We start from the raw sequence: 24233 nt of genomic DNA on the forward strand, positions 1-24233 counted from the left end.
GATCAAGCCCTTAACTAATTTCTTCCAGTTATTCATGTTTCTCAGCAGCCACAGTCCCAGTGTAGCCTCCACATTCAGCACAGAACTCATCCACCTCCATTTTTTTTATAAAATAATAAAATACATTTATATATATTTATATATATACTACGAAAACTGTACAATATTGTATGCAAAAAAATGCATCAGAGGCTGTCAGGAGTAGTGCTATACAAATGAAAGGCTATACTTTGCTATCATGGTACCAAATGTTAGCAGCGAAGGACAGACACAAATAGGTGCAGTAAGAAAGCATAGGTTACCCTGAACCCCCACCCTGCAGCTCTCATATAAAAAACCCAAACAGAACAAAATAACTATCTCCAGTGGACAGGCAAGTTGCCAGAGAGCCTGGAGGAGAGATGGAAACTGTGACTCCTCTGTACGTCAGGATATTGCCGGCTGGGATCCTCTCAAAACTGAGGACCTGGGAATAAATCATTCTGTCCCATTTATCTGGGGAGGCTGGAGCCATCGAGACACCTGAATTTCGGCAGGTGTATTTGGATGGATGGGCACTGAAGAATGGTATTGGAGTTAGCGGTGATTGTTCATGGCAGACATCCCTGTGGACTCTGCAGAACGGAGTCTGCGGAGCAGGACAGGGTGAACAAGCCCTGAAGGATGAGCACACACCTGATGACCCAACTGTGCCAGAGCTTTGAGTGTGCTGGGCTCCAGAGGAGAGGTCCAGAGCTTGAAGTGCCATAGAGGGTCTCTGCTCACACAAGGAGCTGCCCAGGCACCGTGGCAGCGTCTGGATGAAGCACGCTTGGATCATTCCACAAAATCCTGCCATCTGAACACAAATGTCCCACTGGCGGGCAGCCTGCCCTGGCTCAGGCCTCGTAGAACTGCCTCTCCATCTGTTTGGTGAGGGTCCCACTGGACATCACGGTCCGGCTCACAAACTCTTTGGTGACCTGTTTGGTGAGGGTGCTGCTGGCGCTCTCCACTCGCTGGGTCGTCATCAGCATGCCGTCTGCAACAAGAAGCTCAGTGGTCAGGACACTGCACTAAGTACGGGGTCACAGGGAATAGGATCTGCTCTACCTGATGATTCCTGGCAGAGGTTTCTCCTTAAATACCACTTTCATTGATGGAAAACCTCTCCAGATCAAGCGATTCAGTGCTTTGCTATGTCAGTTAATAAGATGGATCTCCTAACAACTTCCAAACTCTCCATGTTGCAGCGTGAACCCGTTGAGTCCATGAACTCAAGTGGGACAAGTACACGGATGTAATTAAAGATGGTCATCACACACTTCTCTGTTTTTTCCTGCTCTGAAGACATCTAACCTTGCAGGAAGAGCTGTGATTTGGTCCCTAGTGATAGTCCTGGGAGACTTTGAAAACTCAGCGTTCCCTCTGTGACTGGGCAGCACACGGGGAAACGACTGCACCTGCCTCTGGGGCAGAGCAGGAACACGGTGTAGGAAAGGGTCTGGTCATCTTCATCCATCCCGCCTGATGGACCATCCCTCCCTGCCTTTGACATTTGAGGTAAAAGCACCCTCAGACCTTTGGACAAGCAGAGTTATCCTTTGCTTTCCGAGGGTTTCAAAGCAGACGGCGAGCCCCTACCTGTGAAGTGGGGATCCAGAGAGGAATGGCTGATGCTGGTTTTGGTGGTGTATTCAGTGGGGAAGTTGTACACTTCTTCTCTCATGTACTGCTGTCCTCCAAACTGGGAGAAAGTGCCTGGGGAGAAGGAAAAGGGACAAGTCAGCCAGAAAACAAGGACCTTCCAACCCCTCGACCTTGCACAGTGAGCACCAACTGTCAGCTCGGGAGGTTTCGCTTGCTGACGTCAGAGCCAGGTTTAGGAGGAACTGGGAGGATGGAGGACCTGTGCAGTATAAGAAGCTGCCTCCAGGTTTGTGTACAACCAGGCATAAGACTGAAGTTTCATAATGAATTAAACGCTGGCAGGTTCTCAGGCTCCTCCTGAATAAAGGGCATCAGGACTGGGACAGTGCTCAGAAGGCACAGCATTTTCTTCATAGAAGACAATGTCTCCATGTCTTTCATAGAAAATGGAGTCACCACCAGAGCTGGAAAGGGACTCCAGGAGTTGTGTTCCATGCTCCGAGACATTTCTTATCTTTCCACCTCCACAAAGACATGGTACTGTACCTCCATCCTGAGATTCGATGGTGATGATGCCTTCTCTCTCCGGCCCAAAGCCTTGGGTCGTCTTGGCTTGCACTTTGAACTTGTATGGGACGTTCTCACTCAGGTGGGGCACAGTCAGGGTAGTTTCTGGATTGTCTCCTTCGACACAGATATTCCTGGGCTCCCCTAATCCACACAGACATAACCAGCGGTGAAGACAGGCAGGAGTGATGGTCCCTCCAAACACACTCTCCCCAATTCTGGCTGCTGTCTTGGCTTTCCCTAAGCTCTATGCCATCCGCACACTGTACGATCGCACCACCCAGTTCTACTAAGGGTTAAGACAACCCTATTTTAGTACAGTGGTGATCCTCAACAAACAACCTCCACTGGGTTTGGGCTGTAACAAGCTACAGGTCTTTTCTCTTCCCGCCACATTTGTTATACCAGGCCATACACGCAATGATACAAAGCCTCAGGGTCCAGCAGCTCCCAGGCCTGGGATCAGCCTCATGTCCCCACTTTGTCTGCACTGATGGAAGCAGACAACTTTTTTGCTGATCCCAGCAAAAATGCAGCAAGTTGCTGCCTTTGCTGGAGGTATCTCATTCTCTGCCCAGGGAACTGGTCTTCCACAGCCTGGTACCTTACCTCCTCCATGCAGCATCTCACAGGTGACCATGTAGCCCAAGATGGACCCATTGGGCTTGCGGGGTCTCTCCCAGCTGAGCTGCAGGGAGTCAGGGCTGAGGGCAGTGAAAACCAGCGGTCCAGGAGCACTGGGTGTGCTCAGCGTAAAGGGTGAACCTGCAGGGACATGAGCGAGAGATCAGTATCGCAGAAGGTGACGAGGAGGATCCCGGGAGGGGTCTGCACGCAGCATTTATGAAATGAGCTGGAAGGTCTCAACTATCTAGACAGCTAGTGGAAGGTGAGTGCATGGGGAAGAAGGAAGCAAAGGAGATCTCAGGATGTGGTAAGAGGAGAGAAAACAGCAGGGCCAGCACTGTAGACAGCAGCAGAGACATCAGTGCCACTCTTCCCCTGTCCCCCATCCACCTCACCTGGTACAGGGCTGAGCGGGCTCTGTGGGTCCACCTGGGACTCTATGGTGATGACTCCTTCCCTCTCGGGGCCCCAGCCTTCCTCGCTCTGTGCCTTCACCTTGAAGATGTAGGAGTGGTTGGGCAGCAGGTCCTCCACCACCACCGAATTCTGGCTGGGGTTGGGGATGGTGAGTCGATGCACCTCTCCTGGGACGCACAGGGAAGGGGACATCAGTGCCTTGTTGCAGGCACAAAGACAGAGCCGTGGCTTTTGCCTAAACTCTACCTCACATGAACTCTCTGGAAAAGTCATCTGGGGCCCCTCTGGGGGCAGCTTCTTGAAAACTCAGGGATTTTCAGCCAAAGAGAATTACATTTTCACTAACACTGTCCCAAGTTTCATGTAAAAATAAGAGATTTTAATTCCAATCCTTCCTCCAAGGCCAATGTGATGAAAAAACCTTCAACTAAGATGTTGGGGCTGGTGGAGAACAAGTCCAAGTTTTTTTGGAGGAGGGGTGACTCCACAAGCAACCCCAGGAATTGTCCCCCCAGCAGAAATGGGGAACGAGAGCTGTGGGGCAGCTGAGACATTTCCTCAAGGTTACACGAAGAGCAGAGTTGGGACCAGACCCTGAATCACAGAATGGTTGAGGTTGGAAGGGACCTTCGGAGGTCATCTGGTCCAACCCTCCCTGCTCAAGCAGGGTCACCCAGAGCCAGTTGCCCAGGAGAAGACCCAGAAACCAGAAACTCCCACCACCAACTGCCTGGTGGGCACCGGCTGCCTGTTCACTGACCTCCATTGAGGAGCTGGTACTGCACGCTGTAGCCCTGCACCTCCTTCTCGCAGTGCGGCTCCTGCCAGCTCACCTTCAGGGAGGTGGGTCCCAGGGCGGAGAACACCAAGCGTGTGGGGGTATCGGGGATGCCCAGCGGTCGCCTGGAGTCTGAGACAAAAAGGGAACGTCAGGGTGGAGATTTGGGGGCTGGGGGCTAAGGGGGCTGGGGAGAGGAGGGAGTGGCACGTGCAAGTGTGGGATGGTCCTGATGGTCCGGGGAGAACGTGGCGAGATGTCATCCCTGCAAGCTGGCCTGTCATGAGAGGGGACTGTCTGGCTCTGCACACCTCTGGCCTTGGGGTGCCAACCTTGCGTGGGACAAGTCAAGGTAAGCTTCGTGCCCCTGTTTAGAGAGACCAGAGCAGGGGCCTGGGTGCTGTGTGTGGCCTTCCTCACTCACCCTGAAGCACCCTGTCCAGTCTGCCAAATGCTTCATGGGCATCTTCAGATGAGGCTCAGTTAAGACCGGCCCTAGTCTATAGCTAAAGCAGCCCAACACCTCCAGGGACTGTTCAAGGGGACGGGGGCAGCTGGGACCAGGATGGGTGTTCCTGGCTCACCCCCAGCTCAGCCCACTGGGACACAAGGCTCATGGTGAGCACAGCAGCCTCCCAGGCAGGGGACACTCAGGGAGTGAAGCCCCTCATTGACATAGGCTTTGGCCAAGGAGCTTGCACAAGGACATCTCATATGGAGCACACGTTCTCCCCAAGGGTCCTCCAAAGGCCTGTGGGGTAAGACTGAGAACAACAAGCTTGTTAGGAATGAAGAGGATGGGAAGAATGAGCTGATCAGCTCGTTAGAACACGGTGGCAGCGATGGTGAGTGTTAATCAGCCCAGGTGGGTTGAAACACAGCTGAAGTCACCTGAAAATGGAAAGGTGGTGTGATGGAGGCACAGCCCGGGTCAGGAGGAAGATCAGTGTGACGCACAGCAAGACACAGAGAAAGGGTTTGGGGGGAGCAGTGGATGGCAACAGCTCATGGATGGCCAGTGGCTTGGCTGTTATGGGATGCGTGGCTAGGAGGAGACACTGGACAAAGCTGTACCTATGTACTTGCAAATCCCCGCAGACCCATCAGTCATGATTATAGAGTCCCGAAAGCCAGTGCTGGGGTAGTAACCCTTCACCTTTGCCCTGCTCCTGAAACCCACATCCCGGGGCCGTGGGATTGTCCTCCCAGTATCTTCATGGATGGGAGGGAGGAGTCTCCCCGGGTAATCTACAGAAGCGGTGCAAGAGAAAGAGAGAAAAACACCATTGGAGACTTCAGAGCGGGTTCAGCCCAGGTGCTGGCTCCTGCACAGAGATGGCTTTTTAAGGGTCAGATTTGAAGAGACTTTTAACAACCTTCTGTCAGCGCCAGCTGACGTACACACGTGGAGCTGAAAAGGTAACCATGCTGCTAGGTAGAGTAAGAAGAAAAGACACGTGTTCTTCCCGGAGTGCTTCGCGGTGTGAGGATAAGGATCTAGCTCCCTTTCCCTTGCACGTGAGGGACAGGAACCCTTTCCAAATAGCCTTAGCAAAGCACCTACATGTCAGTGGTGAGGACACGACCTTCCAGATCTGTGGCTCATAGGCCCCCTTAGCTGTGAACACAGTCCTCACCCCAACGGGATCTGCAGGACAGGGATTTAAAGGCAGTCATGGGGGTGGAAGGGAAGGACAGGTCCCATCACCTAAGTACTCACCGTGCCCCATCAGCATTGTGGAGTAGTCTCTCGTCAGCGAGGAGCTCCCCATCACCCTGTGCTCCTGCTGCATGTGTGAGCTCAGCTGGTGATAGCTGGTGTTCGTTGTCCTGGTCAGCGTGCCACTACCACTGCCGGGGAAGGAGAAGTCCACCCGGCCATTCAGCAAGTGCTCTGTGAAAGAGGGCACACCATGAGGAACGTGGCTGTGGACAGGGCTGCTGCTCCAGTTTCTGTGGGGAGGAAGCAGGAGGCATCATGGTGCGCCCTGCCTTGGCTGCATCCCGGCTTCAGCCACTCTGGAAGGTCATTCTGGAGCGCTACATCTAGAACAAGCCACAACCACCCAACACGATGATGGGGGAACAAACAGGCAAACAGAGACTTTGCCCTACAGCCAGCACCAAAGACACCCATGGTGCCCAAGGTAACTCCAGACCTCGGCCTCGCTGGGGCACTGCCTTGTGGTTCTTGCCATGTTCTCTTACTGTCTCCTTAGACGCAAAAGCATAGACTTATAATTTCAGATTAAAAAAGAAGGTGGAAGAAGAAAAACAGCCCTTTATGGAGGCGGTTTCTCCAAATCTCACTCTGGATCCCATCTCAGCTGGATCTGAAAAGCAAACTCTGCTCCGTTGTTCTGGTCCTTGACAAACCCCATCCCTTTCCAGCAGGCCAGGAGAGATCAGTAACCCATGAGAGGGTGATTTCTGTTTAAAAGTCCAGCAGATCTGCCCCAGAAGCTCAGGGCACTTAATTAAGGTGAGGAGCTGCCCTTGGAGGTGGCGCTTAGCGGGTATCATCTGAGTTTGCTCCTGCCTCGAAGGTCCAGCCTTTTGTAGAAGCAACTTGCTAGCAGGCTCCCAAGTCCATGCCGAGATGGGGGTTACCTTGACACTCTCGTGAGCAGACACACCAGGACAAGGTTTTGAAGCAGACTACAGCAGGTGAACAGTGCATCACGCCAACACGAGGATGGGCACATACGGGGAGGAAGGGGACACGTACTGGGGCAGACCCCAGCTGCAGGCCCCTCGGCTCAGAGCAGGACGAGACAGGACACTCAGTGCTGTAACAAAGCCGTCCTTCACCTGCTTGGGGCCGGGGGGTCCCACTCCTCCTCAGGCTGCCAGTAACCATGTCGCCGTCCTCCTCATGGAGGAGACCCTCGGTGTCCGAGGAGAAGCGGCTGCTGCCAGAGAGGCGGGGAATGGTTTCAGGTGGGAGCCTCCAGGTGATGCGGCGAAGATCCAAGTCTTCTCCCAGCAACTGCACATATTTCCACCTGGAGCCTTTTGGGACAACGCAAGCACTGGTGTTGGCATGATCTGCAGGGGACAGAGTCGGCTACCCACCACCTTCGTGCTGCTTGCTGGGGAGGGGAAGGGGCAGGTGCCAGTGGGAATGATACCCGTTCACAGCCCGTCTCGCCAAGTGCTGGCTGATGAGTTCAGGCGGTGCAACCATCGTGTGACTGGTAGATGGAGGATGGTGGGAACATGACATGCATGGGGTTCCTCGACCCCAGGGCTGTTTTCTAGCCCTGTGTCCATCGTGACAAAAGGTGAGAGTCGAAGTCCCACCACATGCCTGTCCCAGTCACGAAGAGTCTGCGACAATTGTCCTCTGCTCAGGAGAGGTTTCCTCACTCCTTGATGTGCACTTGGGATGGTTGAACTCTTGGTGTTCCCATTACCTTGCTCTCTAAAAGGACCAGGGACTCGCTCCTGCATCCCAGGCCCTGGAGAACCCGCCCAGGGAAGACCCTCCAGATCCTACTGACAAGCCTCATCATTTCACTTATGGCCCATCTTCCCCTTGTTGTCCCAGTACAGGACAAGGGAGCCAGGCTCATTCAGAGAGTGAAGTGATGGAGGAAGAGAGGCCAGTGCCTTCCCAGTACTTGGTAAGTTCCCTCCAGTTGGCTTGGCCAAGACCCTAAGCATCCAAGGGACTCAGACATCTGTGCCTTGCCAGTGCTTGTTTGCTGACAGTAACTCTCGTGGTCCAGCCAAATCACAACAGGAAGGGAAGATGAGCAGGGAGGGCCATGAAAAGCTCCTCTCCCACCTCACGCTGAGATTTCTTTTTGCCTCATGGCTAAGACAAGGAGGCACTGGTCTTATTGACACTGTGACTAGTCGAGTGTTCCTGTGGATGCAGCTACTCTGCTTAGGAAAGGCTGATCTCCACCATCTCCGTGACTTGGATCTCTCCATCTCCATGAGGAGGAAAGGAGCAGTGAAGCTCATTGCTGAAAGCTGTTGTTAAGGAAAATAAATGTTAAAAATGACCTTTGCAAAACTCAGAGCAATGTACCTGAATCATCAGAGACACTGGGATGCTTGCTGCCAGCTGGAGAGCGAAGCACATCTGCGCTGTACATCAGGTAGCTGTCATAGTCCTCACCTCCCTCTGCATCAATGATGGGGACGTCAGGGATGATGGGGACTGGAGGAGAGGTGGAAAGTGCCATTAGATAAGCAGCTCAAATACACACTGACCTCCCACACTCAGGCTGGCCTTCAGCATTCACCAGGGTGGCCGGTGCAGCGGGGCGAATAGGATATGGAAAAGCAGCTGGGGTGATGGGGAGCACTCCCCAGCGCTGCTCCTGCCCTCCCCGCTCCCCACCCAGGCAGGGCAGTAACTCACTGGACATCGGGCGCTTGGGCTGTGTAGCAAGGTTGATGGTGGCTTCTCTCTCAGGTCCCCAGCCAGCACCATTTCTGGCCTTCACCATGTAGCGATAGGGCTGGGACTCCCGCAGGTTTTCTATCAGCACCATGCGCTTCTTTGGGTCTTCAACCAGCACCTTCTTCATTGGGCCAATGGGTACTGTAAATACGGATACACCTATCACCCACGAGGTCACAAGACACAGAGCACCCCACAGCACCCCATCCTTGGCTAACAGGCTCGTTGAGGCTTGCTGTCAGGACAGAGCCTGGCTCTGGGACAAGGAGCAGCAGCTATTTGGGCTGCTCACGACGGGCATGATATCGTCTCAGGGAAATTCCCAAACTGAATGCTGAAGTCAACCTACAGCAGAGGTCTCCTGTTGCTGGTGTGTCACCAAATAGCATTCTCCTGGCACCCTAGCCCTAGGTCTAGACCTATGAACTAATTTTTTAAGATGAAAAACAACACAAAACACTATGGAAGTGAATGGGAAATGAGAGTGCTCTTGGCTTTGCAGGATTAAATCCTGAGTGGTGATTTTTCTGTACTCCTTCCATCAAGAAGTCACTCCTCTAGATCCCAGTTTTCACAAGAAACATATTTGGAGCTGTTCTGGTTCTGCTGCTGCTTGGAATCGTCCCAGCCTGCGGAAAGTGTACTCCAGCCCCTTAGCCTGGCTGAACTGCCCCGGTCAGAAAATGAGCTCTTACCGTTGTCCTCATTGACGGGTCCATAACTGACTTCGTAAGCTGTGATCTCCCCATTGGTTTCTGCAGGCTCAGCCCAGCTCAGCTGTGTCACAGTGGAAGACACGACATTGAAAGCCAAGCGGCCAGGCTCGCTGGGGACTGGAAAGGCAAGAGCAAAGGGTCCAAGTTACCGCAAGTCAGGGCCCAGCGCACGCAGATACCTAGAGCTCCCCGGAACTCAGCTGGGTCGCAGTGGGAGCCGCTCAGGGCTTGTCCCCAAGACCATCAGAAGCTCAGAGCTGGAGCCCTGACCCCATGCCGGGTGCACAGGCACCAACTTACTCCCCCATGGTGGGAAGCAAAGCGCAGAATTTCTCACCATCCTCAAGTGTGCGGCAGTGGATGATGTCGGAGTAAGCCCCTTCACCCATGGCATTGTAGGCGCAGACTTGCATCTCGTAATCACAGAAGGGGTAGAGGTTACTCAGCTCTGCTGATGGTGCTTTGACATCAATGAGGTGGGCTTCTGACTCTGGGTCCCCTTGGATCCAGTATTTCACCTGGCAAAGCAAGAGCAAGCCATGATTCCTTCAGATCCTCACCATAAGGGGTGACAAATTCCCCATCTCTTATTAGATCTGCTCTGGGAAACCAGGGTGCTGTTCCATCCCTCTGAAATGGGAGGCCAGAACAGTTTGGGCATTTCATGGTAAGTGATGGAAAGGGAGACGAACCCACTAGGAATCTTTCCTGCAAATCCCACATCCACCCAGAAATGGTCCTTCAAGGATGGAGGGGGCCAGAAGGGGTGAGCTTGCTCCCTCCTTTGGGCATCTTCTCCCCATCCCTTCAGCACAAATGACCCTGTATGTGTGAAACACCTGAAGGATGAGACCCACACCCTCCCCCGGGATCCACTTATCCCTTACCTTGTACCCCAGAGGTTTTCCCGGTGGAGGAAACCAGCTGAAGCGGATTTCCCTGGAGCTGAGAGCATGGGCGTTGGGATTTAGTGGTGCACTCAGGCGGCCTTTGGGGGACTGGGAGACCTGGCTCAGGCCAGTCATCGAGGGGACACCATCCACCACCTCTGCAGACACGAGAAAGAAAAGTCACATCAGTGCTAGCCCCCGTGTGGAAGGAAAAGAAGGAAGTGTGCCTCTCTCCAGCACTGCCCTGCCATCCTGAGTGCATCTCAAAGCATCTCAAAGCATTTCTGAGGTGTAGATCCCCATTGTAGGGAAGGGAAACTGAGGCACTTGGTGATGACATCCCCCAAAGCCACACAGCAAGCTGGCATGAGAGCCAGGCTCAGACTGCCCAAGTCCTGCACCTCCTGCTGCTTCTCACAGGCTGCCCAGGTAGGAAGAAATGAAGAGACCACCTTCTTGCCTCTGAAAATCTTTAGCTCTGTCTGAATGTATTTAATAATGCTTCAACATCTTTATCAGTTGTCCTGTGCAGTATGAGAGAAGATGGAGACGGGCAGAGCCTTCTCGAGTCGCATGGTTGCTTCTCCTGGAAACCCACCAAGTCCAGCCGAGAGTTCTCTGGAACCTCTCCAGCCCCAGTGCCTGCCCCTGAAGTGGTTCTGGTTGGTCCAGTGACAAGGGACTTTCTTGTACCCCCAGTATTCATGATCAGTACTGTGATAAATACTTTTACGTTATCAACCCACTTGATGACAATCCTTACAGTTCTGCTTGTCCAGCCACAGGAACCACCAAGCACAGCTCATGGCAAGTCCTGCTTCTCCCCTATTTTTATATTTTTATTCAAATCCCCAAGGAAAAGGAATGAAGGATGCACCCCATTCCCTTTTGAGAGGTAGATGACCCATTTTCTTCCCACTCGGTGTATATACCCACTAATGCCTCTAGAGGGAGGCCCAAATCTACCAGTCGGAGCTGGAGGAACCTCCTCATTGTCACTTTTTGGCTGAGGAGCAGGGCTGGAGCTCTGTACACCACCTCGGGGTGGGCTGGTCTGGTATGGGGGTCCCAGACCCCCTGCTGCCATTCCCCACCACCTGGCTGCCAGCCCCTACCTGGGTCGGCGATGGTCACTGTGGTCTGGGGGTATCGGCCGATCTTGGCACCGTACTTGGGATGGAGGAGGTCGATGGCAAACTGCTTGAGCTGGCAGTTGTGCAGGAGGGTATCTATTTCGGTCAGCTCCAGCAAGGGGACCTGCACCTCCTTTCGGGTCTCCCCGGGCTGGAAGATCAGGTCACCCTCTGTGAAGATGTAGTCCTGGAGGAGAAGGAAGAGGTGCGTGGTTATAGCCCACAGCATCCATGAGGAGGCTCCCAGAGAGCTTCCCCTCATCTCCCAGTGAATCCCCACTTGTATCCCAGTGCCCACAGCTCAGGGGGCAGCTGGTACCCTCCGCTTCATGTACAGGCGGCCTCTCAGGTCCCTGAGACACAGGGATGGAGGGGAATGTCTGCCCTCGTGCTAACCTCAGGCCTTGGGTCTCCCTCTCCCAGGCACATCCTCTTTGAGCCTGATCAGCTGCTCTTCTGCAGCCCCAGGGTCAGATCCTTCCCAGCCCTCTGTGCCCACTTGTTCCTGCCTGCCAAGGCCAGGAGCATCACCCTTACCCTGCCATTCTTGGCGGTGAGATCCCGGGTCCTGTAGGTGACTTGGGATTTCCCATTGTCTATGATCTCCCGGAGCACAGGGATCTTGGCCAGTTTATCAAAGCGGCTGTGGGAATAGGCTGGCTGCAAGAAGGTGATGAGGCTGCTGGCTGGAAGGGGCAGGAGAGAAGGAATGTGTAGAGCAAATACATGAAGAATCACATTACAAACACTCCGTGAACAGAGTTCCTACCACCCGTGGGTGCGAACAGTGTATGAAGTATTACTGCATGGGCTGGAGACTTTACCACTCCTGACTCATGCTTCCTGCTCAGAACAACCAGAGGGAAAGCAGAGGCAAACTCTTGGCGACATTCACCTGCTCCAAGCACAACACCACAGCAAAGAGGTTTTACTTTACTCCAGCAACCTATGAACTGGAGCAGCAGAGGCATATGGTCAACCCTGGATCTGCCATGGAATTGGTAGCATCTAAACTTGTCGTGGACAAATGTTTGGGTCTTTGTCATCAGGGATGATAACCCTCCTTTTGATGCTTTAAAAGATGCTCTAGTTTAGACCCAGGTGACTTAAGATAGGAGCCACCAGTCTCTGGTCTGTGATCTGAGGGAGCTCAGATACGCAGGCTGCACCTTCCTTAGAAACCACCGGAGTCCATCTAGACATGGGACACTCAAACACAAACACCCTTCATCTCATGCCACGGTTGCAGCCCTTCACCTTGTTCTTTGATGATGGTGATGTTGACAAGCCTGCGTCCAATCTCTGCGATGCCGGTGGGGACATCAATGGCTTCCACCTGCAGCTGCTTCTCATCATCATCATCCTCCCTGATGAAGAGTGGGACACGGACATCCACCAGCTCCACAGCCTCTTGGAACTCCACCATCCCGTGAGCATCTGGGGGAAGGGGCAATGGTGAGAGGTGGGAAATGCCCCCCCTGCCCAGCCAGGAGGCAGCGCTGGGCTCTGCTCCCTACCTTGGTCGGAGGTCACAGTGTAATAACCCGGAGAAACCTTCAGGTCATTGAAAGCTTCGTGGGAAACATGCTTTTCCATCACTTTGATGATCTCTGGCTTAGCTGAGCGAGGGGCGGTGAGCACTGTCTCCACAATGGTGTGGTCCTGCCTGTGACCGGTGGGAAGAGAAAGCCGGGTAAGAGCTGAGGCCAGAGTTGCTCATCTCACATAGCATCTGGAGGGGTTGGTGAGTGCGTGGGGCATTCAGTCACCCCCCACGTGTGTGTACAAAGAGGGAGCAGCGCAAGAGAGGGTTGCAAGTTCCTCTTACCTTTTCCCAGAATTGGGCTGTAACCTGAGGGGAAAAAAAAATACAAATCGGAGTGACTAACACATTTGGGGAGACAAAGTTCTGTGTGAATCACAGCCCTGTGCAGGTCTGAGCTGCGGCAGCTGCCCTGCAGGTGCCAACCCACCCTGCAGAGCCCGGGGCCCCATCGCATGTTCCCTCCTGCCTGGCTGCTCCCTCCAGCCCTGGGTTTCCCAATGAAATGGGGAATGTGCCCACAGGGGACACCACATCTGGGCAGAGCCGTGGGGAGGCAATAACACTCCCTGCTCAGCGCCAGCATCCCCAGACTCCTCCGTCCTGCACCAAGAACTTGGGCTGAAGCTTTTGAAGTCAACGGGAATTTTTCCGTTGTGACCAGGATTTGTCCCTATCCGTAGGAGTCTCAGGTCCAAAGCCAGATGCAGCTGCGATCACCTGCACAGCTGGGTGGCCTCTGCTCTGCAGCCCTGGGTGGGTGAAGCACCGCACCAGGCTTGTGCTTGTGCCGGGGATGGCTCACAGGCCATGCTCCCTCCCAGCATCCCAGATTTCCCACCCCAGCCCTCTGGTCCACTCCCTCATCAGCAGGGCCCCGGGGGAACCCTGCCTCGCAGGAGGTCTCTCCCCCAGTGACTCACCTGAACTTGGTCTGCTGGAGCTTGTGACAGCCCGGGATGTGCTTGAAAACATCGTTCAGCTGCAAGGAGCAAGAAGGACTTTCACAACATATCCCTCGCTGAACAGGGATGTGTTCTGTGAGCAGACACTGCTGCCAGCAAACACGAGAGCCCTCTGGCCACCCCCGGGTCCTCCCCCCTCGCCCTACCACACCAGGCAGAGACCACCGCGTGGTTTCTCCCCAGGACATGGCAAGAGGCTGCAAACTGAAGCCAAACAGGAGCTTCAGACCACATGCCCCAAAGGAAACCTCAAATCTCATCAACGCGATGCCTTGATAATTCTCACAATTGTGATCTTAAAATTTGTGCTTTCTTTCAGAAAGAGGAAAAAGTGTTTCTTCCTTTCAAGAGCTGCCTGGGTTCACAGGGAAGGGGCACTCCCCCCTCCCCAGCATCACAGACTGGCTGTCCCCCTGTCCCACCCCAAGCCCCCCTCGTGCCCGGGCTCGTACGTTCTCCTCCACTTCCTTGCGCAACTGCTCGCACTCCCGGGTGTCCGGCTTCACCAGGTTCTGCGTGAAAAGCCGTGTCAGCCTCAGAGACAGCCCATAGGGAACTGGAAAGAGATTCCCGAGTCAAACTCCTTCCTTCTTGGTCAGAGAAATAACCCAGCCAAAAGCTGGAAGCACAGGGACACGCATGATGCTCTGTGTCCAGATCCTGCATCGCTAGCACCCAAACCCCATAGCACCAGCAGAGAAAACCCTCTGAGGACTGGAGGGCTAACTGGGAAGCTCTCTGCCAGATCCAGCAAAGGAAACAGTGTCCAGTGGTGGCCCTGGACTGATGAGGCAGTGAAATCAAGGCTGGGTCACTGAGCTAATGAGACTAAGACACATGCAGGGTTACATCCACCATGCAGCCAGGCTGTCAGGAGCTCTCCGAGGCTACCACCTATCCTGCTACAGGGCTGGACACAGCAATGTGCTGCTCAGCTTCCCCCAGGATGGAAGCAGATAAAGGAACAACCCCCCCCCTTGCAATTGGGCTTGGAGGTAATGCCATGGCTGCTGGAACTGGGGGCCACCATCAAGGGTTCGTGTCCTTTCTGGCACCCGCAGCATCTCCTCTACGCCCTGTTTCTCAGATGTGGCACTCACCGAGATCTTTGGGGTTGGCGGCAGCGAGGGAGGTGAAGCCCTGCTTGTGAACATTGTTGTTGATCTTCCAGCGGACAGTGTCCCGACCCTTGAGGGACCCACTGCGGACCATGGGGGTGTCGAGGTGGTCGGAGGACATGAGGCTGTGGCGAAGCATGTAGTGGTCCTCCTTGAAGCCAACAGTGCGACCTGCAGAGCCAGGGGCAGGGTCAGAGTCTAGGCAGACTAGGACAACACCAGCCATCAGCTTTCCAACACTGGAGACTTTGTTCTGGGGAATCTTTAGGGCTTCCACCATGCTAAGGGCATTGGGATGTCAGGAGTGGAGTGGGCAAGGGGTGTCCATGAGTGGGGAGAGCGCATCACACCAGCTAGGCATTACAAGGGACACTGATCGGGGACAGTCAGCAGTGGGATTCCCAGTAAGGCACACCAGGGTGTGGGGCAGGGAGGAGCAGTGGAGCAGCAGCTCAAGGGCTCCTTGGCTCAGACTTGCTGCTAGGAGCTTTTCCCTGATCCACCTGCCCAGCCCAGAGAGAAGGAGGAGAGACACATCCCAGCATGCCCCCCCGCAACCCACAAAGGCGGTGAACCCTACAGATCCCTCTTCCCCCCAGTTCAAAGGGCTGGTACCTCGTGCGCAGCAGGGAAGCAGGGCCAGGCAAGCCTAGAAAACAAATGACCAAAGACACAATCACTTTGCAGCCAAGGGCAAACCCCCCATGCATCCAGCTAGGAGGATTCACATCAGCGGGGTGGGTGGGCAGTGGATGGATGGGGCTCTGGAAGCTGATTTTAGCCAGAGATCCCTTCAGTGGGGGAAATCCCACAGCAACTCGTGTCAGCGACAGCAGAGGTGCTGGATACCACTGGGACCCAGCCCCTGCCAATCTGGCCGTGCTGGAAGCTGGGTGGATTCTGGAAATTTGTCACATTTTTGGCCTTTATCTGGTCCTCTCCCTGGGCTGGGGCAGCCGGATGAGGTGCTCACCTTGCAGCAGGCGCAGAACTTCCAGCAGAGCAGCAGCAGCAGCCCCAGGAGCAGGATGAGGAAGATGAGCAGCGGAATGAGCCAGAGGAAGCTCCCCGGCGGGCAGTCTGCAAGTGACAGCAACGTCACTCCCGGGCATCAACCCCCTGCGTGGGGTGTGCAGGGAGGGAGTGGGGAGGCAGGGACAGAGGGGAAAGGCTGGACTGCAGCTCTTTGAGGGACGGAGCAGCCCAGTTAAGCTTGGGAACATCTCTCTTGGTGCTCACAATGAAAAGCGATGCTGTTCAGGGAGAACTATCCCACCTCTCTGCTCACATCCAGCCAACCCAAGGGGCTATTCAGCACCTCGCATCAATCCCTGCCCGTGCCGGCAATGAAAAGGCACTGATCTCTAAAGGTGCTGATCTCTGAGGATGCTACACTCTGCTCCTTGCAGTTCATGCGACAGCCAATGTCACCCACCCCTGTCACGCAGGAAGGCGGGCAGGGAGGTACTGCTTGCAGCTCACCCTGCCCAGGGGCACAGCAAAGGGACAAAGCGGGGATCAGAGGCGCTGCGGAGCAGGTCTCTGCTGATCCAGACCCCAGGCTGGACATCCCCTCCTGCTGGGTCCCTGCTCACCTTTTTTCTTCTGCACGTGGACGGTGGTGTTGGGGAGGACGGTGGGATCTCCCTCCAGGGTGTAGTGGTACGTGCAATCGTCCTCCTCATCCTGGAATGAGCAGTACTCGCTGGCCTCCTCTGCAGAGAGAGGGGACACGGTTGCAAGGTCATCAGGACCGGGAAAAGCTTGGGGAGCAGCCCCACATACACACACACGCACAGGGCAGGGCCCACGGGAGACACACCACACATGTCTGCACCCAGCTCCGCTTCTCCCGGTACCTTTCTTCAGCTCTTCCACCATCTGGATCTGGAGGTGGCACGTGCTGCAGTTCCCTTTCCTGTTGCCTGCTCCCCAGGCCTGGCAGCGAACGCAGTCGCGGATGCTCTGGCACACAGCCTGGAAGCCCTGGGCAGAGAGGCAAGGTGGGATGGTCAGGAGACAGCCCGTGGGGAGCGAGGGAGGACATCGCCTCTGAAAGGCAGAGCTGGAGAGGTAACACGGTGTCCTCACCCCGGCACCTGGGCAAGGGCGAAAAGAGGAATAACAGAGAGCAAGCAGCTAACGAAGCCGGCTCCAAAATCTCTTATACCAACAGTCTGCATTTGGGCAGCAATTAGATCTTCTCCAAGGGTTTTAGGTGGCCTTTCCAAAATACGACCAAGCCAGCTTTCTCCACTCCCACTGTGGGATTAGCCCATGTTTGTCAATGGGGAAACTGAGGCACCAGACCATGAAATTTTTTTTCCCAGTCTTGAGGCAAATCAGAACAAGCCAGGAGCCAAGCCTCAAACCTCTGCCCTTCACCAGTGTGGGGATAAACACAGAGAGATATTCAACAGTGGTTGCTGGTGAACTGGAGGGCAAAGAAAGCCTGCAGCTGCAAAGCAGCTCCCGTACCAGACCCTTCCTGGCCACCAAAGGCAGGACAGGCAAGACTAACCCCTGCTCAGATTTTGCTCCTGACTGAGATGTGCCTTCATCTCTGCTTTGCTTTCCTTCCCCAGAGGCTCTGCGTGGGAAGGAGAAGCGATAAACCCAGAGGAACCCAGGCTGAGCCTCACCAGGGAGTAGCTGATTTCACAGGTAGAGCTGGTGTACAGCGAAGCCTTGTCACAGATGCATCTGCCGCATTCGCACCTCCCATGGTTATTGCAAATGCCCTGGGAGGGAAGAGGTGACAGTCGGTGTCCAAGAGCAATCGTAGACACGCAGCAGCACTGGGAGTCAGCGAGGTGCCAGCTCCCAGCGCCCTGAGCCTTGGGCATCAGGGCAATTTGCTACAGCCCTGCCTGGTCCGGTCGTCCCTCACGCAGGCAGGGCAGGACCTACCCCTCGGCTGTCGATGCAGGTGTCGTTGCTCGTGGGACATTCGCAGCCTGGACCCTCCCAGCCGCTCTCGCACATGCACGCACCCTTGGAGCAGCGACCGCGGTCTGCAAGGCAAGAGGAGGAATTACTCAGGGTCCAGTGCTGTGCCACTCCCCTGGCCCTGCCTGCAGCTCTCCCGCTTTCTTTGGGGTGCAAAGGGGCTGCAAACAGACTCCACGGCATCCTCTCTGCACATTCGCAAGCGCAGAGTCCCCACAGCCCATCTCCAGTGCCACCAGCCCAGGGACACCCTGCCTGTGCCACCGGGATGGAGCAGGGCACAGTGCACCCCACAACTGGGGGATGCTGGAGGCGGCGGGGCTGCTCTCACCGTTGCAGAGGAAGCCGGAGGTGCGCGGGCACTGTAGGACGTCGTACTGGCAGAACGCCCCATCGAAGCGCTGCGTCAGGTCCTCGGAGTAGCACTGGCACTTCCCGCACAGGCACTCGCCCCGGCCCGAGCACGGCTCCACATCCCCGGGACGGATGCAGGCTTCATTATTGGGGGATGATGCTGGGGAGCAGTCACACGTGTCCCCTCGCCTGGTGGGGAGGAAATGGTGCTGAGGGAAGCGGGAGCAGAGCTCAGGACAGCAGGGTCCTGGCCTGGGGACTGCACGTGGGCAGGATGCCCAGGGCACGAGTGTGTGTCACTGTGGGTCCCCAGACCCAGCAGAAACCCTGGGAGGGGTACGGAGCTGGACAAAACCCTCACCAGCCCGCGTGGCAGATGCACTGTCCGCAAACAAAGTCCCCATGGAAGCTGCACTTGGGCGAGTTGAAGTCTTGTTGCTGTAAAAGAAGAGAGAAGAGATGTTGTCACATGGGCTTAGTGGCTCCCAAGACCATTTCAGGACTCAGAAAGGCAGATCTAGGGGCAAAGTTTTGCCCACAAGACTGAGCTCTGCCATAGGACAACATGCCCAGCTTGGTACAGGCAATGGTAAAGATCTCCTTGGCCAGGCTGAGCCTCTGCTGAGCAACGGTGAGGGGTTGAGCAGGACCCACATGCACCAGCCAACGCGTTCCCACCCCAGGCTGGCCAGGAGGAGGTCACCTCTCCGCAACACGCGCCCCCACGTACCTGTTCACAAGGGCACACATCACAGATGACAGAGGCTGTGACTTTGAGGCTGTCGCTCAGGGAGGTGGGTTTCACGTGGATAACTCCCTGCCGGTCTTTCTCAGGGAGGCTGCAGACGTGCTGTCCGCCGATGTACTCAAGCGCCTTCACACGCATGTTGAACTTGCCCTGGAAGGAAGGGACATGCCACAGAGGTAAGCCAGCTCTACCGGACCAACCCCAGGTGAAGAAGGGAGGACGGACGCTGCAGAGGGCTCAGCCCCTCGTACACGCCTCCCGTCCGGGGACTCACCACTTCCCCACGAGCGATGTGGAAGGAGCCAGATTCTGTCTTTTCATACATCGAGGAGGTGAACTCTGTCTTCATGGCTTTGGGGACGAAGTCAGCCCGGATGTCCATCTTGGAGCGGATGCGCTGGGCAGCAGAAGACAATCACAGCATTGATTTTCAGCAGTACCCCTGTGACCACCCCACTGCCTGCCCCAGAGGGGACACATCCTGCCTCCTGCCTGCTCTCCTGGGCAGGAGGTGCCCACCGTCCACCTGCCCTGGGAGCGAGAACGAAGCCCCAGAGAGCACCGTTACCTCAAAGGCTGTGCGGAGCAGCTCCACGATGTTGGAAGAGTCCTCCTGGAGCACCCCGATCTCAGAGATGGGGAAATATTTGTGCAGCTTCTGCAGAGAGAGAGAGAGGAACCCCCTGAGCCAAGGCCTTGAGAAGCCTTCTCTAGCACTGAAGTGGGCTCTGTTTTGAGCAGGGCTGTGACCAGAGACCTCCAAAGGTCCCTTCCAACCCAAGTCACTCTCCAGCTCTGTGTCCCCACTGCTTTACAAGAAACAGACACCAACACAGGGAGACCTCTAGGAACCCAGACTCCTGCACCCAATAATACCCCCTGAGACCTCCCACAACCCAGAGCAGCCCCCCAACACACAGTGACACCCTCCCAAAGTATCAAGGTGTTGGTTTAGCACTTGGGGACAAGAGATGGGAGAACACTTTGTCCTCACAGCCAAGCTGCTAGCAGAGGAGCAATGGTCCTGAAGAAAAGGTAAGCCCACGTGGCACCACCACCATGGTCTCCTCACCTCATAGTAGCTGTAGGAGTGGTTGGTGACAGCAAAGATGGGGATGATGTTGTGTTGGCCCAACAGGCGCACCAGGGTGGGCACCGAAGGATAGTCCTGCTTGGTGTCATACATGTAGGTGCCCCTGGTGTCTAGGTGACACCGCTCATCATTTCTCGCCAGGATCCCTGCCAGGACGTTGGTACCATCAGCTTCATAGTGAAAGGCAGATTCGGTGGAGAACACGAGCAGGTGAGTGCTGTCATTCCTCCAGCCGATCTTATCCTACAGCCGGGGAGGCGGAGAAGGAACCTTTATCTCTGTGCCCCCCAAACCACTGCACAGCACTTGCAGTCGTTGGCAGGCCAGCGCTGGCAGGAGTTGGAAAGCCCAAGGGGCAAGGCACCACCTCCACTTGGCAGCAGATGCAACCAGCTATGTGGCCCTGGGAATCCAAGCCAGAAGGTTTCTGCTTCCCTCATCTGCACCCCCAATGCACAGGATGTCTCCCAGCAGCTCAGTGCCAGGCACATATATGTACAGCGGACAAGCTCATGCTTTTCTGGACGTGTTTGGAGCTGTGCTCATCCCTCAGCCACATGGCCAAGCCCAAGTGGGCTGTTTTCCAGGGAGCAGAGTTTCACCACCGCGGGCATGAAGGGGGACAGAGCAAAGAGCACGCACGGGGTGCCCAGCAAGCAGCTCCTGTGCTGGGGATCAAACACCAGATACACACACAGATGGTTGGAGACCTAGGAAAAATTGGGAATGCAAAACAACTCGGCACCAGAAGCGTGCGTCTGGGAGGACAAGAACCAACTGTAGCTGAACGTATAACCTGGGCTCCCTGGCTGTCTCGTCAGCTGCCCAGTGTGCTGCTCTTTTGCTCATCACCCAGTATCAAGAAGATCCTCTCATTAAAAACAGAGCCCTGCCCACACGGCTCCTGCACCCCTGGCCACCGTCACCTTGCAAACAGCTGTCTGCAGGATGGCGTCAAAGCCGCCCTCGGGGGCATCCAGGTTGCCAGAGATGCGCTCTTTTCTGAGCTCCCGGATGAAGTAGTTGATGTCGTTGGTCAGGCGGATGACGTTCTTGAAGGAGAAGGGGGAGTCGGCGTTGTTCCAGGGCTCGCGCAGCCTAGGAGAGAAGGGGAGAGAAAGGTTTTTGCGGGGAGCAGGAGCAAATGGATGCCTGGGGGGGGAGAGCACCCAGGGGTTGGGGTCCTGCAAGCGAAGATATGAAGTTGAGTTGGCAAGCCATCAGCACTGAGAGGAGGGGTGGGAGCAGTGGAAGGGCTGAGGGCAGATGTGGAGGAGGAGACAAGACATGCACTCTGTTGTGGCAGAGCGGGGAAGGTATGGAGGTGGAGGAGAACACTGCTGACATTGGTATGGTGCTACAGCAAGCCCTGAGCACAGGGTAGAGAGGCCAGAGGAGACATTCGCAATGAAGGGAGAAATGGATGGAGGCTCTTGCACTGCAGACAGAGAAGACCAGGAAAGCCACAGAGAAACAGAAGGCGCCAGCCCTCCCCTCTCTGCTCCCATCCCGGGGACCCATTGGCCTCACTCACTTCTCAGGTCTCATGTCTGTCTGAGGGGATGAGACTTTGTCCACAAACTTTCCGAATCCGATGGTGTAATTGGAGGTCAGGGCTTGCAGGAACCCCGCTGGGAGGAGAGGAAGGGAGGAGTGCAGATGTGAATAAAGAGATGTCTGCAAGGTCACTGGTCCAGAGTAAGAAGTCCTTTCCCGGGCATCTTCTCTGCTGGTCAGGTCTTAGATAAGACTCCTAAACCATCAGCTTTTAAGCTCTTTGGGCTTGAGGCTTGTCTTTTTTGGGGTAGAAACCTATACCACCTTTAGTAGCGCCTTGCCAAGATTGGAGCTTTTGCAATAGCACACACCACACCTATAGGTTCAAGATGCCAAAGGCACCGCACAGATCAACTCTGCAGGGCACCAGTCCCCACACTGGGCTGAGAGGAGAGAGCACACGAGATGATCCCTGCAGGGCCAGGAGAGAGATCCCCCAACAAAGCTGCACAAAGCAGCGATATTAAGAAACTCTAATTAAAACAGACGCCTCCCAGCCCTTTGCCAGTTGCACCCCTTTCTCTGGTGCTGGCAGAGAACTCACAGCCGCAGGCAGGAGCGAGCTGCCTGCCTTCATCAGCACAGGAGCTGGCTCCCCTCTGCTCCCAGCTCTGGTCTCACCTAGGTTTTGGCCCATGCTTTTGAGGTTGTCCAGATCATCAGACATAGAGTAGGAGAAGTCCATGAGGATGTAGAGATCCACAGGGCTCTCCAAGGGCTGGAAGACATCCATGTTGAAGTTCATCTCCTCCCCAGCTCGCAGCCTCATGAACATGCCCTGGGGGGACACCTGGGTCCTCTGCAGGGACATGTTGATACTGAAATTCTGTGAAGGAAGAGTGATGTGAAGGGGATGGACTCCATCTCCTGCGCAGATGCCATGAGGAGGAAGCAAGGAGCAGGGAGATATGCGGGAAGTGGAAAGGCAGGGATGATCATGCTCCTTTCCCTCATGTGCAGCCGGGGACCGAGGCAGCCTCCCCCGTGTCCGTGTGTGCCCAGCCGGGTGCCTCCTCCAGACCTTGGCATTTTGCTTACGTCTGTTTTGCCTGAAAAGGCACCCCAGCCTTAAGCGATCAGGGCTGAGCCCACAGGTTCATCAGCTAGCAAAGGCAGAGCATTGTTTTTGAGTAGACCCTACATAAACACAAGTCTGGACTTTGTATTTTTCCTGCTGAAGGCTCTAGAGGAGGACAAAGGGCGTGAAGGACACTGGAGGTGGTGGGACCCCTCAGGAGAAGCCAAGGAAGGGCTGTGTCCCCAGCACCCACCTGCTGGGTCCGCATCTCGCCCCTGGTGTACACGATGTTGGCTTCCCCGCAGCCGTACCGCAGCAAGTTCTCCCGCAAGTCACAACGAGGCTCTTCAAAGCTCTGCCAAGGGGGACAAACCCAACATTACAGCCACAGAAAGCAGTGAATCCTCCGTGCGAGGGGGGAAGGCTCTTGTCAGGGTCCTCTGTTGAGACCATTAGTGAGCCTTTGGGAGCAGGAGAGGGGCAGAGAGAAGGGGACGAGTCGCGCACAGAAGAACCAGTGTCCCCCAGCACCAGGGCAATGCGACTACCAGTGAGTTACTGGGTTGTCTGGGATAAGACTCCCCCTCCATCCCTTGCACACACTGTTTCAAATCTGGCACACTGGCATTTTCTGATAAACCCCTATACTCATTCAAGTTTGCCCCGGACACCCCTTCCTCCTCGTTTGTCTGCCCCAAAGGAAACCCACGTTTCCGCGCTTCCCATCCAGCCCAGCTCTTTGCAGAAAGAAGCTGGATCCAGAAGCTGACCCTGCTCTCAGGTCCCTGTCCCAGTTTTCACCAGGGATGGTGGAATCCCTCCATCTGCCGGGTGGGAAGCAAAGCTGTGGGCTGCCCCGCCAAAGTCTCACCTCATCAGTGCAGAAGGAGCAGTCCTTGTCCACTCGGATGCACTCAGTGCAGCTCTTTGCCCGGGACAGCACGCAGAGGTTATCTATGGGGAAAGATCAGGGCACAAGAAATGGAGAAAACTGGGTGAGCCGTGGGAGGGCATGAGAAGGGCTGATTCTGTTTTCAAGGCGAGTCAGTAGAGGTTTTGCCTGGGTGGTTAGTGGAAGCTGGCTACAAAACAGCAGTGGGGTAGCAAGAGAGGGGCCCCAACCGCTGGGGAGATAGAAAACAGGAGGAAAGGCACAGGACAGATCTCCTAGGGACTTATCCGCGTGAGGACAAGCGTTTCAGGAGCCCAGGAGGGGCACGCACAGTCCCCACGGGGCAGCACCGAGCAGAGACCACAGATGGACATACCAGGGATGCACTCACTTTTGCTCCTTTGGCAGAGGCCGGTGGCACAGAGCAGGGACAGGAGGAGCAGCCCGGCACACGCCCGTGGCAGCACATCCATCCTCTTCCTCCTGAAACACATGGATCGCTATGTCGTGGAGAGCCGAGAGGCCAGGACAAAACAGCCCTGGAGATGATGGGGCAGCTCCAGCAAAGCCCCTGCCCAGCCCTGCCGGGGTGGGACAGCCCTGCCCGCCCAGGGGAAGCGGATGCCTGGAAGCAATCTCTGATCTCAGCAGGGCAGGGCACAAAAGGAAAACCAAGAGCGGCTCGTCCTCTGCTCAGGTACGTGCAAAAGGCTCAAAGTCCCCAGTAATGCCAGGGCAGGGCAGTTGCCACACCACAGCACCCCTGCGCCCCGGCGTCAGGGTGCCCAGCTTGATGGGTCCCCTGGGGCAGTGGGGTGGGTG

General features: G+C 55.5%; 1 protein-coding gene across 1 annotated transcript; it reads right to left on the bottom strand.

Annotated features, from left to right (window-relative positions):
- Positions 1 to 878: 878 nt before the first annotated feature.
- On the bottom strand, positions 879 to 23905 carry ITGB4 (integrin subunit beta 4). The gene is made up of 40 exons (XM_059828133.1): positions 23803 to 23905; positions 23391 to 23473; positions 22773 to 22874; positions 22123 to 22327; positions 21479 to 21575; positions 20871 to 21042; positions 19924 to 20187; positions 19420 to 19509; positions 19126 to 19248; positions 18834 to 19001; positions 18465 to 18541; positions 18081 to 18292; positions 17711 to 17814; positions 17443 to 17541; positions 16660 to 16786; positions 16396 to 16515; positions 15774 to 15880; positions 15416 to 15449; positions 14783 to 14971; positions 14135 to 14238; positions 13641 to 13699; positions 13003 to 13026; positions 12692 to 12840; positions 12432 to 12611; positions 11712 to 11860; positions 11157 to 11361; positions 10039 to 10199; positions 9489 to 9669; positions 9131 to 9268; positions 8394 to 8576; positions 8058 to 8189; positions 6830 to 7030; positions 5739 to 5912; positions 5093 to 5266; positions 4001 to 4150; positions 3219 to 3407; positions 2806 to 2961; positions 2176 to 2340; positions 1624 to 1740; positions 879 to 1021 (listed from the first exon to the last, which is right to left on the bottom strand). Exons 1-40 carry the CDS (start codon positions 23903 to 23905, stop codon positions 879 to 881), a joined length of 5610 nt encoding a protein of 1869 aa, XP_059684116.1.
- Positions 23906 to 24233: the final 328 nt, after the last annotated feature.

This window comes from Gavia stellata, chromosome 22 (genome assembly GCF_030936135.1).
Source record: "Gavia stellata isolate bGavSte3 chromosome 22, bGavSte3.hap2, whole genome shotgun sequence".
Classification (NCBI taxonomy): domain Eukaryota; kingdom Metazoa; phylum Chordata; class Aves; order Gaviiformes; family Gaviidae; genus Gavia; species Gavia stellata.

Coding starts and splice junctions, on each gene's coding strand:
- ITGB4 (XM_059828133.1), bottom strand. CDS start 23,905: ATGTGTTTCAGGAGGAAGAGGATGGATGTGCTGCCACGGGCGTGTGCC. Junction 13,027..13,640: donor CTCCAGCAGACCAAGTTCAG/GTGAGTCACTGG, acceptor TTTTCCCCTCAG/GTTACAGCCCAATTCTGGGA. Junction 5,267..5,738: donor CACAATGCTGATGGGGCACG/GTGAGTACTTAG, acceptor CCGCTTCTGTAG/ATTACCCGGGGAGACTCCTC.